General features: G+C 33.0%; 6 protein-coding genes and 1 pseudogene across 7 annotated transcripts, besides 6 other annotated features; 5 read left to right on the forward strand and 2 right to left on the reverse strand.

The window, feature by feature from the left end:
• Positions 1–1,032: 1,032 nt before the first annotated feature.
• Positions 1,033–1,380, reverse strand: TVAGG3_0125770 (uncharacterized protein; the record flags this gene model as incomplete). Its single annotated transcript, XM_051223749.1, has 1 exon — positions 1,033–1,380. One exon carries the CDS (start codon positions 1,378–1,380, stop codon positions 1,033–1,035), a length of 348 nt encoding a protein of 115 aa, XP_051108735.1.
• A 1,976-nt stretch (positions 1,381–3,356) lies between these two features.
• TVAGG3_0125780 (uncharacterized protein) lies at positions 3,357–3,704 on the forward strand (the record flags this gene model as incomplete). The annotated part of the gene is made up of 1 exon (XM_001301646.1): positions 3,357–3,704. The coding sequence occupies one exon, from the start codon at positions 3,357–3,359 to the stop codon at positions 3,702–3,704; it is 348 nt and encodes a 115-aa protein (XP_001301647.1).
• A 2,463-nt stretch (positions 3,705–6,167) lies between these two features.
• On the reverse strand, positions 6,168–6,770 carry TVAGG3_0125790 (His-Me finger endonucleases family; the record flags this gene model as incomplete). Its single annotated transcript, XM_051223750.1, has 1 exon — positions 6,168–6,770. A coding segment is annotated over one exon (603 nt), but the record flags the coding sequence as incomplete, so codon positions are not given.
• Positions 6,771–7,493: 723 nt separating this feature from the next.
• Positions 7,494–9,542: a mobile genetic element.
• Positions 8,765–9,542, forward strand: TVAGG3_0125810 (annotated as a pseudogene). Its single transcript has one exon. A coding segment is annotated over exon 1 (778 nt).
• A 582-nt stretch (positions 9,543–10,124) lies between these two features.
• On the forward strand, positions 10,125–10,367 carry TVAGG3_0125820 (uncharacterized protein; the record flags this gene model as incomplete). Its single annotated transcript, XM_051223751.1, has 1 exon — positions 10,125–10,367. The coding sequence occupies one exon, from the start codon at positions 10,125–10,127 to the stop codon at positions 10,365–10,367; it is 243 nt and encodes an 80-aa protein (XP_051108737.1).
• Positions 10,368–10,506: 139 nt separating this feature from the next.
• TVAGG3_0125830 (uncharacterized protein) lies at positions 10,507–10,827 on the forward strand (the record flags this gene model as incomplete). Its single annotated transcript, XM_001301647.1, has 1 exon — positions 10,507–10,827. One exon carries the CDS (start codon positions 10,507–10,509, stop codon positions 10,825–10,827), a length of 321 nt encoding a protein of 106 aa, XP_001301648.1.
• A 1,171-nt stretch (positions 10,828–11,998) lies between these two features.
• On the forward strand, positions 11,999–12,484 carry TVAGG3_0125840 (transposase-related family; the record flags this gene model as incomplete). The annotated part of the gene is made up of 1 exon (XM_001301648.1): positions 11,999–12,484. One exon carries the CDS (start codon positions 11,999–12,001, stop codon positions 12,482–12,484), a length of 486 nt encoding a protein of 161 aa, XP_001301649.1.
• A 2,068-nt stretch (positions 12,485–14,552) lies between these two features.
• Positions 14,553–15,000: a mobile genetic element.
• Positions 15,001–15,004: 4 nt separating this feature from the next.
• Positions 15,005–15,212: a mobile genetic element.
• A 645-nt stretch (positions 15,213–15,857) lies between these two features.
• Positions 15,858–15,968: a mobile genetic element.
• A 1-nt stretch (position 15,969) lies between these two features.
• Positions 15,970–16,109: part of a mobile genetic element that runs on past the window's edge.
• Positions 15,970–16,109: part of a terminal%2Cinverted (terminal inverted repeat of Maverick-2 transposon ID:TVAGG3_0125880) that runs on past the window's edge.

The raw sequence follows: 16,109 nt of genomic DNA on the forward strand, positions 1-16,109 counted from the left end.
CCTCATCGTAAATGTTTTGTTATGACCTCATCGTATATGTTTTGTCATGACCTCATCGTAAATGTTTTGTCATGACCTCATCGTAAATGTTTTGTGAAGAATATAACAACCGCCGGAATTCAGACGGTTGCTTTTTATACAAAATTCACGCAGGAAAATTCTTGAGTTTTGGTTGAAAGAATACGGTCGAGCCAAAAGTGGCTCAACCTCAAAACAAACATTTTGTGATCTTACTAAGACGTTATGAATGAATTCAAAGGTATTTACAAACATCCTGACCTCGTTCATTTTGTTGCTGAATGGTGCTCTGTAAAGTATGCATTTTATGTCAAAGATATTATGGACTCCATAGACAAGAAAGTTCATGAGAAGTTAGATGAAGAAGAACTCGAAGATACAGTAGAGAATGCAAAACATTTTTGACGAAGTGAAGATCTTCACTTCGTCAAAATGTGATGCAAAAACAAGCATTTTATGAGCTTACTAAGGCGTTATGAATGAATTCAAAGGTATTTACATACATCCTGACCTCGTTCATTTTGTTGCTGAATTCAGCAAAAATAATGTTTACGTTAATGTTTTCACTGTTACCATGTTACCATGTGCTACCAGGTTAATTAACTTCTCTTAAAATTACTGACAACATGACATTTTGACAACAGTCCAGGAAATAAACTTCATCGTATATGCTTTGTCATGACTTCTTCGTATATGTTTTGTCATGACCTCATCGTATATGCTTTGTCATGACTTCTTCATCGTAATGAACGTAAATGTTTTGTCATGACCTCATCGTATATGCTTTGTCATGACTTCTTCATCGTAATGAACGTAAATGTTTTGTCATGACTTCATCGTATATGCTTTGTCAAGGTTTCATCGTAAATGTTTTGTCATGACTTCATCGTATATGCTTTGTCAAGGTTTCATCGTATATGCTTTGTCATGACTTCTTCATCATAATGAGCGTAAATGACCCAAAATAATGTTTATGTTAGAATGTTAGATCTAACACGTTTTCTAACCCGATAACTAACCTGTTGAATTTTCATACGGAATCTCTTCTCTCGGTTTTCCGAGGGAGGCAATCATATGAGGAAATTCTTCTAAAAGTTCTTTTGTCTGTTGGTTTTCAAACCAATGATATGCTTGCTTTGTAGAACGAAGAGTATTATAAGGCATTTTGTGAAGAATATAGCAACCGCCGGAATTCAGACGGTTGCTTTTTATACAAAATTCACGCAGGAAAATTCTTGAGTTTTGGTTGAAAGAATACGGTCGAGCCAAAAGTGGCTCAACCTCAAAACAAACATTTTGTGATCTTACTAAGGCGTTATGAATGAATTCAAAGGTATTTACAAACATCCTGACCTCGTTCATTTTGTTGTTGAATTCAGCAAAAATAATGTTTAGGGTAGATGGTTTTTAGGTGTCACTACGTCACCATGTCACCAGGTTAATTAACTTCTCTTAAAATTACTGACAACATGACATTTTGACAACAGTCCAGGAAATAAACTTCATCGTATATGTTTTGTCATGACTTCATCGTATATGCTTTGTCATGACTTCTTCGTAATGAGTGTAAATGACCCAAAATAATGTTTACGTTAATGTTTTCAGGTTATTCAATAATTAATTATTTTTGAAGAACTGAAGGTGCTACCATGTTACCATGTGCTACCAGGTTAATTAACTTCTCTGAAAAAGTGTGACAACATGACATTTAGACAACACAGCAGGATTAATGAGGAAGGTATTTATGAATTATTTTTGAAGAACTGAAGGTGCTACCATGTTACCATGTGCTACCAGGTTAATTAACTTCTCTGAAAAAATGAGACAACATGACATTTAGACAACACAGCAGGAAATAAACTTCTTCGTATATGCTTTGTCAAACATAAACGTATATGTTTTGTCAAACATGAACGTAAATGTTTTATCATGATTTCATCGTATATGTTTTGTCATGATTTCTTCATCGTATATGTTTTGTCATGATTTCATCGAAACTAAACGTATATGCTTTGTCAAACTTCTTCGTATATGCTTTGTCAAACTTCTTCGTATATGCTTTGTCAAACATGAACGTAAATGTTTTATCATGACTTCATCGTATATGTTTTGTCATGATTTCATCGTAATGAGTGTAAATGACCCAAAAATAATGTTTATATCAGATGAAACAGTAAAGTATTATATCTATTAAATCGTCTATGATGTAAATTGTGTATAGAATGAAATGAAGGAAGAATGTGTATATCTAATGAAATCCTCTATGTTAGAAAACATGTTAGAAAAGGTGTTAGATCTAACATTCTAACATAAACATTATTTTTGGGTCATTTACACTCATTACGATGAAATCATGACAAAACATATACGATGAAGTCATGACAAAACATTTACGTTCATGTTTGACAAAGCATATACGAAGAAGTTTGACAAAGCATATACGAAGAAGTTTGACAAAGCATATACGTTTAGTTTCGATGAAATCATGACAAAACATATACGATGAAATCATGATAAAACATATACGATGAAGTCATGACAAAACATTTACGTTCATGTTTGACAAAACATTTACGATGAAGTCATGACAAAGCATATACGTTTAGTTTCGATGAAATCATGATAAAACATATACGATGAAATCATGATAAAACATATACGATGAAGTCATGACAAAACATTTACGAAGAAATCATGACAAAACATTTACGAAGAAGTCTTGACAAAACATTTACGTTCATGTTTGACAAAACATATACGATGAAGTCATGATAAAACATTTACGTTCATGTTTGACAAAACATATACGTTTATGTTTGACAAAGCATATACGAAGAAGTTTATTTCCTGCTGTGTTGTCTAAATGTCATGTTGTCTCATTTTTTCAGAGAAGTTAATTAACCTGGTAGCACATGGTAACATGGTAGCACCTTCAGTTCTTCAAAAATAATTCATAAATACCTTCCTCATTAATCCTGCTGTGTTGTCTAAATGTCATGTTGTCACACTTTTTCAGAGAAGTTAATTAACCTGGTAGCACATGGTAACATGGTAGCACCTTCAGTTCTTCAAAAATAATTAATTATTGAATAACCTGAAAACATTAACGTAAACATTATTTTTGGGTCATTTACACTCATTACGAAGAAGTCATGACAAAGCATATACGATGAAGTCATGACAAAACATATACGATGAAGTTTATTTCCTGGACTGTTGTCAAAATGTCATGTTGTCAGTAATTTTAAGAGAAGTTAATTAACCTGGTGACATGGTGACGTAGTGACACCTAAAAACCATCTACCCTAAACATTATTTTTGCTGAATTCAACAACAAAATGAACGAGATCAGGATGTATGTAAATACCTTTGAATTCATTCATAACGCCTTAGTAAGATCACAAAATGTTTGTTTTGAGGTTGAGCCACTTTTGGCTCGACCGTATTCTTTCAACCAAAACTCAAGAATTTTCCTGCGTGAATTTTGTATAAAAAGCAACCGTCTGAATTCCGGCGGTTGCTATATTCTTCACAAAATGCCTTATAATACTCTTCGTTCTACAAAGCAAGCATATCATTGGTTTGAAAACCAACAGACAAAAGAACTTTTAGAAGAATTTCCTCATATGATTGCCTCCCTCGGAAAACCGAGAGAAGAGATTCCGTATGAAAATTCAACAGGTTAGTTATCGGGTTAGAAAACGTGTTAGATCTAACATTCTAACATAAACATTATTTTGGGTCATTTACGCTCATTATGATGAAGAAGTCATGACAAAGCATATACGATGAAACCTTGACAAAGCATATACGATGAAGTCATGACAAAACATTTACGATGAAACCTTGACAAAGCATATACGATGAAGTCATGACAAAACATTTACGTTCATTACGATGAAGAAGTCATGACAAAGCATATACGATGAGGTCATGACAAAACATATACGAAGAAGTCATGACAAAGCATATACGATGAAGTTTATTTCCTGGACTGTTGTCAAAATGTCATGTTGTCAGTAATTTTAAGAGAAGTTAATTAACCTGGTAGCACATGGTAACATGGTAACAGTGAAAACATTAACGTAAACATTATTTTTGCTGAATTCAGCAACAAAATGAACGAGGTCAGGATGTATGTAAATACCTTTGAATTCATTCATAACGCCTTAGTAAGCTCATAAAATGCTTGTTTTTGCATCACATTTTGACGAAGTGAAGATCTTCACTTCGTCAAAAATGTTTTGCATTCTCTACTGTATCTTCGAGTTCTTCTTCATCTAACTTCTCATGAACTTTCTTGTCTATGGAGTCCATAATATCTTTGACATAAAATGCATACTTTACAGAGCACCATTCAGCAACAAAATGAACGAGGTCAGGATGTTTGTAAATACCTTTGAATTCATTCATAACGCCTTAGTAAGATCACAAAATGTTTGTTTTGAGGTTGAGCCACTTTTGGCTCGACCGTATTCTTTCAACCAAAACTCAAGAATTTTCCTGCGTGAATTTTGTATAAAAAGCAACCGTCTGAATTCCGGCGGTTGTTATATTCTTCACAAAACATTTACGATGAGGTCATGACAAAACATTTACGATGAGGTCATGACAAAACATATACGATGAGGTCATAACAAAACATTTACGATGAGGTCATGACAAAACATTTACGTTTAAGTTCCATGAGGTCATAACAAAACATTTACGTTTAAGTTCCATGAGGTCATAACAAAACATTTACGATGAGGTCATGACAAAACATATACGAAGAAACCTTGACAAAGCATATACGTTTAAGTTCCATGAGGTCATGACAAAACATTTACGTTTAAGTTCCATGAGGTCATGTTAGAAAGCATGTTAGAAAAGGTGTTAGATCTAACATTCTAACATAAACATTATTTTTGGGTCATTTACACTCATTACGATGAGGTCATAACAAAACATTTACGTTTAAGTTCCATGAGGTCATAACAAAACATTTACGATGAGGTCATGACAAAACATTTACGATGAGGTCATGACAAAACATATACGAAGAAACCTTGACAAAGCATATACGATGAAGAAATCATGACAAAACATTTACGTTTAAGTTCCATGAGGTCATGACAAAGCATATACGATGAAGAAATCATGACAAAACATTTACGATGAGGTCATGACAAAACATTTACGATGAGGTCATGACAAAACATATACGTTTAAGTTCCATGAGGTCATAACAAAACATTTACGTTTAAGTTCCATGAGGTCATGACAAAACATATACGTTTAAGTTCCATGAGGTCATAACAAAACATTTACGATGAGGTCATGTTAGAAAACATGTTAGAAAAGGTGTTAGATCTAACATTCTAACATAAACATTATTTTTGGATCATTTACACTCATTACGAAGAAGTTTTGACAAAACATTAACGATGAAATCATGACAAAACATTTACGATGAAATCATGACAAAACATTTACGATGAAATCATGACAAAACATTTACGATGAAATCATGACAAAACATTTACGATGAAATCATGACAAAACATTAACGATGAAATCATGACAAAACATATACGATGAAATCATGACAAAACATGTACGATGAAGTTTTGACAAAACATTTACGATGAAATCATGACAAAACATTTACGATGAGGTCATGACAAAACATTTACGAAGAAACCTTGACAAAGCATATACGATGAAGTTTTGACAAAACATTTACGATGAAATCATGACAAAACATTTACGATGAATTCATGACAAAACATTAACGATGAAATCATGACAAAACATTTACGATGAGGTCATGACAAAACATATACGATGAAATCATGACAAAGCATATACGATGAAGAAATCATGACAAAACATTTACGATGAAATCATGACAAAACATTTACGATGAGGTCATGACAAAACATTTACGATGAAATCATGACAAAACATGTACGATGAAATCATGACAAAACATTAACGATGAAATCATGACAAAACATTTACGATGAATTCATGACAAAACATTAACGATGAAATCATGACAAAACATATACGATGAGGTCATGACAAAACATTTATGTTATACAGTAATGTTAGTCATGAATGTTTGTCCTAAGTGTTGGCGTTAGTGTTGAAAAATAATGTTTGTCCTACATGAAGCCGTACAAGCGTTTGAATTTGTTTATGCATAAAATTACTCTCTTGTTTTCTGTATCTATCATACAAACATAAGCATCACCTGTTTTTGTAAAGTTTATATGAAGTTTTCGATAGTTAAGACCTGTATAATAATAGAATGCGTCCTCATTCTCAACATAGTAGTAGAACTCAAACGAATGCTTACCATAATCTGTTATTTCAACAGCTTCGTCAGATATTTCATCAACGAACTCATAAACTATATCGCCATACTTGCTTTTATTTCTATTGTTTTCAGATCTAGAACACCAACGAAGGTTTGAGATTCTGTTGTCCGTTCTATCATGATTTATATGGTCTATTTCTTTCAAATTGTTTGGATTTTCAATCCACTGTTCTGCAATAATTCTATGCTTTAAATGCGTTTTGTTGTTTAAACTAAGCTCAATATAACCATGATTATTTAAGCATTCACTCTTAATATGTTTGTTTTTCTTTCGACGAATAGTAAAAGGATATGTCGTACAAATCTCATAATCTTCATGATTTCTCAATGTTTCCCATTGAGTTTGTTCCCCACTAACGTTCTCATTGACGTCCTCAATATCTTCTTCCTCACTGAACTCGTCAATATTTTCACTAGCTCCTTCTGTAATGTTTTCATCGGCATTGTCATTGACTTCTTCTGTAATGTTAGATGTTGTTGTTTCGCTCATGTTCTTTCACTAATGTTAAAAGTTATGTTGTACGAATTTTGAACAGAATTTAGAGCAGTTATGAAACAATGAAGTATTTTTAAGCTATTGAAAGGAACTATGAGAGTGAAGTACATGACAGCAATGACAAAAGGAACTAATATCAAACCTAATGAAATCGCTCACGAGGACATAGAGCTTAACAAGTACTTTGTGGAGTATCTTATAAGTGAAGAGTATGTAAGACCTTACTTCATGTTTGACAGCATGAATGAGGATGTTATTTCATGGTTAAAGAATATAAGCAATGTTTTCGGTAAGTACGTCATAGATGACAAAGGTCTTGTTGTATTTTATGAGACAGCAATACGAACACAGGAACTAATGGATATTATGCACTCAACAGCAAAGAAAGGATTTAGTACTATTGGCATGAATGAACATTGCAGGAATGACATATACAACCTATGCTCACGAAAGCCTTACACAAAAGCAATACAAATGATAGAACATAAGTGTCTAAGGTCAGCAAATGAAATCATTACTGTCAGTGGTTATGAAAGAACTGTTAGCAAAGATGAGTGGAAACAGCTATTCATATTAAGGAAGGACGTTGCTGAACTAGTTAAACCTGTTGCACAAACATTGTTTCAGATAAGACCAGCAATGACTAAGAACCTTGACCTTAGTCAATGAGACCATAGAGGTTGAAGATAATGACATGAAAGAACTAGGAATGAATGAGAGAAGTTGTGAAGGATGTTTGAGTCAAAACACATGGTTCTTCAGAGCTGTTAAGAAACTTAGTAAAGAACGACAGAAATATTTTATAGAGAAGTATTGCAAAGGACATGTAAATGAATTGCTTGAAATAGAACTTAGAGACACTTTCACACTAAAGGACTTGAGAAGAAATAAGTACATGAGTGAAGAAGGTATTGACATAGTTAGTGTTATAAATGACTTAAGAAGATGTGTTGTCGTTATTGACGGAGCACGTATGACATATCTAGTGAAAGATTATGATGGAATACGAGACACAACAACACTTGTGTCAGTAGATAGCAAGGAATTCAATAAGCTCATGAAGAGTGTTTATGTAGGACGTATTGAGGAGAAGGATGTGAACGCACTGATGATTTATGAAGCGGGTCAGAACAAGAACTATCTTATGAAGTCAGCATGAGATTCTTTGACGAAAGAGATGACATTTACAGCTATTTCAGAGGATATGAGTATGAGGTACTGAATGAAGTAGATGAAAGCGTTATTGAAGGATATTTGAAACATGTTCACGATGTCATATGTAATGAGGATGAAGAGCTTTATGAGTATGTTTTGAACTGGTTCGCCTACATCGTTCAAAATCCTTGTGGAAAGACTGGAACAGTACTTTTGTTAATAGGAAGCAAGGAACTGGTAAGAATGTACTTAGTAATGTTCTATGCGAGCTCATTAGCAAGTACGCCAACAATAATATAACGGCAATAGAGAATGTGGTTGGTAGATTCAATGCTGCTATTGAGAACATGAAGCTCATCGTATGCAATGAACTAAGCTCATGCGATACGTCTAAGGTCATGAACCACGACGCACTAAAGTCAATAGTAACAGAGACTCAGTTGGACTTAAATCAGAAGTGTCAGCCAGTAAGAAAGATAGAGAATGTTTGTAATATCATCATGATATCTAACAACTTCAACTCAGTAAAGATTGACAAAGACGACAGAAGATTTGTTGTCATTGACGTAAGCAGCAGATACAAAGGAAATTACGAATATTTCTCAAATCTCATTGAAAGCTTTAATGAAGAGTTTTATTCAAACTTACTGACGTACTTCATGAGGAAAGATTTAAGTGAATTTGATGTAAGGAAGATACCATTCACCAGGGCTAAACAAGAACTCATCGAAATGAACAAAACACCTTACCAAATGTTTTACGAGGAGTTCTATGAAAAGTTTGTATCCGGATGGAATTGTACAGAGTGCTACAGAAGATATAAAGAATTTGCGAAGGAGAATGAATTCTTTGCATGTAGTTCAAATGTATTTGGTGGCAGATGAGAGAATTTGTGAAGAGAAGTAGAAAGCGAGACGCTTCTGCAAGAAGTTATATTTACGAAGCAAGTATGATATTAGAAGGTCGTGGAAAGAAAGAAACAGTGAATTATGAGGAAGTGCTTGAAAAATTCATGGAGTACATGGGAAGCAATATAACATACAACAAAGACATATACAGTGAGTTTAAGTACTATGTGAACAGCATGAGATTGAAGTAATGAGTAAAGGAGACTTTGAAACGCTTATGAAAGACAGTGAGGAGGTCGTTCATGAGAACAGTGATGAAATAGTTCATGAGAACAGTGAGGAGGTCATACATGAGAACAGTGATGAAATAGTTCATGAGAACAGTGAGGAGGTCATACATGAGAACAGTGTTGAAATCGTTCATGATGTCGTTCGTGAAGAAGCCATTGCAACAAAGAATGAGATAAAGGATTTCATAGAACTTAACAAGGAGGAGTTTAAAGAAGGCTATGAAGTGAAAAGATGTGAAGAAGATTTCTTGGCGTATTTGAAGAAAAAGAGACTAAAGCCAGTGGCTCAAAATAAGTTTCAATCGATGTTTGAAAAGAAACGTTTGAGCTATGGTGGTGTAAGAAGCACATATTACTTTGTTAAGAAGTGAGGACATTTATTTTTGTCGTTAGTGTTGGAGTTTTGTATTTGTTGTTAGTGAGAGAATAAATTAAATCATGAACTTTGCCATGGTCTCTGTCCCTAGTAGTTTTCATTAAGTTCTGGAAATAATGAAAGTCATAAACTTTGCCATGGTCTCTGTCCCTAGTAGTTTTCATTATCTCACAGAGTTAATGAAAGTCATACTTTCTATCAGATGAAGCATGTAGATGAACATAATGAAAGTTAGTGGGTTTGCCACGAGTTATGAATAAAATATTGGCATATTAGATGAGATAGCTGATGAAACAGATGAAGATAAATTAAATCTTGGACTTTGCCACACTCTGTCCCTAGTTCCTCAAAATCCTTGACAACGTTGCTTAGAAATTTTGGTTCAAAACCTCATCTGATTTTAATCTGTTATGCTACCTGTTAAGTTTCGCGAGATTATAAATGTCATGGAGTTATATAAAAAGGAGGGACAGCTAGGGACACTGGAAGTACTTGTAAGGCTATCTGTTAAGATTGCATGAAATACTAAAAAGTCATGAAATCCATTATCGCTGTGCTAGCTTCACCTTAGAGTAAAATGACAAATAAAGTCACTGAAGCAATGAAACAAAAGTTTTTGGTAGAATACATTAAATCAGGAACTATTCCAGAAGGTTTTTACATTCATACTATGAAGGATGGTAGAGTTCAGTTTAGAAAGATAAAGCAACCATTAGATAAAGAAGGAATTTTGAGAAAGATTAAACTTCATGAGGACAACATTGCTGAACTTAAGAAGAAGTTAGAAGAGTTGGAGAAAGCAGACGACAGTGAGGAATAAAGCAATGAATTCAACAGGGTAGAAATGAGGGTAGAAATGAGGTTAGATCTACCCTTCTACCCTAAATATATTTTTGGGCTATGTTTTCATACGTGTGAGGGTGGTGATATCATTAATTTTTAAGTTTATTTTTATATAAATGACGAAAACTATTGAGATAACAAACTACAACGGTCATGAGTTCAAGAATTTGTTCTTCGTTCCTCGTGAAAATACATTCTATCAGATACGAGGGAGAAAGGGTAAAATTAGTTTGAGCGTTTATGAAGGAATGAAGAATGGAAAGTTTATACAAGCATACGATACAAACGGTAAACGTGTTTCATTAGCTTTGTCAAAACTTACTAACATTCATTTTGACAGTGACTTTGACCTATATGAAGAAGAAAGTGAGTCAGAAGATTATGAGCTGTTATGTGAAGCACAGCAATGGGAGGAGTTGCAATACTTTTGTAAGTGAGAACGTTTATTTTTTACATTAGTGAAGTCGTTTGTGAAAACGTTTATTTTTTCATTAGTGAGGTGAAGTGGTTGGCGGCTTTATAAATATTTAAGGTTAAGTTAGTGTTGTCGTTTGTGTTGTAAAATATACGTTAACGGTTTCGTAAAGTGTCAAAACAGCTAAGTTGTGTACGGAGGCGCGCAGTGCCACAGTACACGACTTAGGTATACTAACTATCATCATATATTCGTTTAAAATCTTTATTCAAAAGAGTAAACTATTTTAGAATAATGTGGCCAAGCGAAACAAACTGTCCATATTTTTTGACCGGAGTGTTCCCTTAATAGATGGTTTCGAGTCACATTCATAGTATCATCATTTTCATCAATTATGCAATCGTTCTTACAAAATAGTACATCATTTTCTGAATAATCATATAACAAGTATGATGGAACAATGCCATCATCTTCATCAATGTTACTTAGATCATCATTATGTTGATTGGATTCAATTTCTTATATTATCATCCTCGATGTTTTCTGATTTTTCGTTTTTACTGATTGAAGATAATAATATAAGAAATTTTTGTCTAGTAATACATAAATGGAGTTTGTACCATTCCAAAACATGAACATTAAATTGTCATCACATAGCAACAATTCTCTTAGATTCCTCCAAATTGCATCACAAAAAATTGTGCATAATCAGTGAATCGATCCTTATTTATCCATCCACATGGTGTACTTACAATAAATGCATTCCAACAATCTGTAATTTTGCGAAATTTAAATTATTATACCATACCGAAAAGGGTCGCTAGAAAAAGTGACTTTGGCGCCAAAATTATTTTTAAGAAAAAAAACTTATTATTATTTAATCAATATTACACTATTACAACTAGTTTTATATCAAATTCATACTATTTTTCAAAATGGAAGTTTTTGTAAACTTTTACAAAAATTAATGGATCCATATCATTGGCATCGTACCTCCAGAAAATTAGTTGACATCGAATGGCTAAAGGAATCGGTTCAACAAATTAACTCTGGAATGAAGCTAAAGGATATCCAAAACTATGTTCAAAAAGAAGGTCAGAGAAAATAATTTGGAATAAATTCCAAAAAGAGGAAGAAAACAAATAGAAATTAACCTTGATGCCTGCCAAGCTTTTGCAAATTTGAAAGATTTAATGTCCGATGCAGGCGTCAATAAAATTATTCAGAAAATGAAAACAGACCTTGTCAATATTGAGAAGAATCCAGAAGAATTTCAAAAAATTCAATCAGAAATTCAAAAAAATGGAGAAATAAATTATGAGTCTGGAAACTGGCCTGATGAAGTTAACCGCACAACTTTTGTTCCAGTTGTGACTCCAATAGAAGGTACACCTATTGAAATAAATCCATTACGCGAATCTCTTAAAACGGCAACATACATTACAAAAACTTTCGATTCTCCCACATATAGAATTGGCAGGAAAATACACGAAGCGATTATCGCAGATACTCCCCCTCAAAATCAAGAAAATCAGCAAAAATACATTCCTCGAAATTATCTAGCATCCAAATGTCATCAAATAAGGCATGCTGATATCCACTATTGGAGGAAACGAATCGGCAAATATTTGTTTGCGATAATAGATGATAGATCGCGAAAAATAATAGATTTTAATTAATTTAGAGAAAAAAAAACAGCTCAAAATACAACTACAGTTCTTAAAAGAGCATTAAATACTCTACTTCAACCACCATACACTATTTGGACCGATAGCGGCCTTGAAAATAAAAGCTCATTTCATCAACTTTTGGTTGAACGTGGAATTGAGCATATTTTCATTCAACCGGGCAATCCACAGGCGAATGAGTTTTTTTGAAGGAGTTGGAGGCTATGAGGTACTGATATTTCTTCAATATCTCATAACCTCCATTCCATTCAAAAAATCGGAGAAACTCTGTCCGAATAACTTTTCATTCGGGCAAAGTTTCTCACATTTTTAATGAAAATCAAAGGGTGGGAGGAATATAAGGCTAATATAATCCTCTTACTCTTTGATTTTCATTCGGAGTTCAAGATAATTAACTACAAAAATATTATTTTCATTAACTCACAGGTAGCCACAAATTGATAATATAACTCCTCTTGGCGAAGCATCATAATATTGCAGTAATGCTGGTCCTACTGTTCTTAGTGTTGCAATACAGCTTGCTCCTCAAGCCATCCAGCCACCCCAACCAAGTCAATGTGCCACTCCATTCCTTCAGCATCCTCAACAGCACAATAACAGACTATACCATTTTTGAAATAAAAAGTCTTTTCCCGAAAATCTTAATGTTTCCATTGGATCATTCCTACTTACCAAAGACTCAATAAAGATATTATGCTCGCCAATAATCACTATCAAGATTTCTTATTAATGAGTGCAACATAGAAATGATTCCAGAACGTGCAGCGAGATCAGCCTCTTAATCTCATTCCCAAATAATTCCCCATTTGATTGACCAACCTACACCATATGCTATAGAGTTAACCAAAAAAAATTAAAATTTTTATTCAACGACAAAATCTTAGTAAGAGTTGGTTTTCTGAATTTCTATTGTATGGTGATATGGGTTATGTGACTTTGATGAAAACTTGAGTTTAATAATTTTATCTTTGTCTTATCCTTATCGAATTTGATCTTATCATTTAATCGTATTAATATGTATCCACTTTGAACGACTCTTCTCTTTTTATATCTCTTTTTCTCAATAAAAACTAAAAAGATAATTTGTAGTTTTTAAAATAAAATGTTTATTCGATATGCGATATAGTTCTCGTGATATGTAAATGAGATATCTGGATTATTTAAAGTTATAATTGAAGAAGTTGTGGACTGATTTTGTAATTTATTGCTAATTTCTTTGATTTCTTCTTCTCTCCCTGAAATGTTGTAAAGATTCTCTCAAATCCTTAACTTGTCCGTCAACACTCCAGATAAATAACTTTGTTGAATCGTATTGTTCGGAAATTTCATAAAAATGTTTGGGCAATACCATGTATTAACATGAGGGTTTTTTGGCAGTTTCGTATGACGTGTTGAATTATAATTTTCAACGATGGATTGAATGTCGTTTCATGTTGTTCCTTCGATTTCGATATTTTGCCAAAATCTCTCAATTTTTCCGTTCATATACGGACAATGTGGCAATATTGTTATCGATTCCACATTAGAATTTAATAATAAATTTTTGAAAATTCCGAAATTTTCTAAACCGTTATCGCTCCAAATTGCGAATGGTTTTCCGTAAGTTTGAAAACATTATTCAATAACTCTGCTTGTTTGAGCTGCCTCTTTGGTTTCTAAATAGGCCCAGGCTAAAATTTTTCTTGACTTATCGTCAATAACCGCATAAAGATATTCTCCTTGTTCATGATTTAAAAAATGAATATCAACATGCCAAATTAAATTTGCATACATTGCTTCATATTTTGTTTTTCCTTTGGGCTTTGAATTTTTCCGAGGTTTTGCAATGTTCAGAATTTTGAAGAATTTATTAATTGAACGTTCTGAAAAATTTGTGTTTAATTATTTCTGATTAAAATAATCTGTTGCTTTTTCAAGATTTTGAGTGGTGTCAATATGAATTGAATACATATCATCCGATAAATCTGACGCATTTTCTGAAGATTGATTTGGAGAATTTGTAGAGAAAAGTTGTTCATCTGTTGAATTATCAGAATTTGAATCGCTATAAATTGATAATTGTTGTAAACGAAAACGATAAAAACGGTTTGACAGAAAAAGTGACGCTTTACATGGCAAAAAATAGAGCCTTACTTTTGAGATACTTGAGATTGAAACTGAATCTTATGAGGCGGTGATCTTGAATCACTACCTCATAAGGTTCAGTTTCATATAAAATTTGTTGCAATTTGTTATTCTTTTGCAATTATTTCTTATAAGATTTTACATCTTTTAGCGGGGAATGTTTGTTATCATGTATATATTATAAATATCTACACGATAACGAACATTCCTCGCTAAATTGCTGAGAAACTTTGAGGAAATGTCGAACAATTTCCTCAAAGTTTCTCAGATTTATATAGATAACTAGAGTCCCCTAGGCACTGATTCTGGTTCAGTACCTAGGAGGCTCTAGTTCTCTAACGAATTGATAAAATGTTTTTAAATTTTTGGATATTGCTACCTGTAGAGCTGTACAAGATTTAAAAAAACATTGCCGGGTTACCGTAGAGGCCTACAAAAATCGCGCCTCGGCGGCAAGCCGCCTCGGCATTAAGAATGCGCATCTAAATTTTTATATGTCCTTCTTTCTTTTATTTTTCCCTTCCCTTTCTTTTATTTTTCCCTTCCCTTTCTTTTCTTTTTCTTTTTTCCCTCCTCTTGCTCTCATTTACCTTTTTTTCCTTTTCTCATCATTTTTCAAAATTTAAAATTTTTATCAAAAATCTTGCCTATAAAAGCAGACTATGGAACCTTTTAATGCCTCTTAATCAATATTATACAGCATAAAGCATATTAAATGAAAGTAATTACGTATAAATTTATTTTATTATCTTATTTATTAATTCTTTAGCATGTATTGTTTAATATTAACTTTTCTGTACATTAAATATGATATCTCCAAAGTATGAATGCCTTGTAACGAAACGAAAACTTAATTTTATGTTGAATATTTGTCATAAACATTAGATTATTAAAATATATGTTGGATATCCCTTAGTGTGAGACTTTATGACTCTTGTTGTCTAACGTGAGCTTTGGATTGCAAGCTCTGTGGTTAACGAACATAAATTAATTGTAAAGTTTTCAAAAATTTTCATCGTTTCTATCAGCATCTATTTTTCCTTTAAAATAATATATTTGTATGAATACAATATTTAGTAATTTTTTAATTCCCATAATTTCATTCAAAATTTCAGAAAAAATTAATTTCTATTCAATATTATTTCAGCTTCAAAACACTTCATTCTTATAGATGTTGATTCACTAAAGTGTGATTCTATTTATATGAGGTAGGGGCATGAGGCTCGGCAAGTCTTATTGCGAGATTGGGACAAAGTTGCAATTCGGCACTTTTTGTAAAAAAATGGGGTCATACTCATAATGAATAGAGACTTATAGCCAAGTTTTGATATCATGCAGGGAGAATATACATTAGTTAGTATCCCTAACTTGGGTACGGCGGCACTGCGTTCCACCTTACCCAACTTAGCGATTTTGACACTTTACGAAACCGGTAACGTATATTTTACAACACAACCATAACACCAACTTAACCTTAAATATTTACAAAACC

The sequence above is a fragment of the Trichomonas vaginalis genome, chromosome IV, assembly GCF_026262505.1.
Source record: "Trichomonas vaginalis G3 chromosome IV, whole genome shotgun sequence".
NCBI classification, from domain to species: Eukaryota; Parabasalia; order Trichomonadida; family Trichomonadidae; genus Trichomonas; species Trichomonas vaginalis.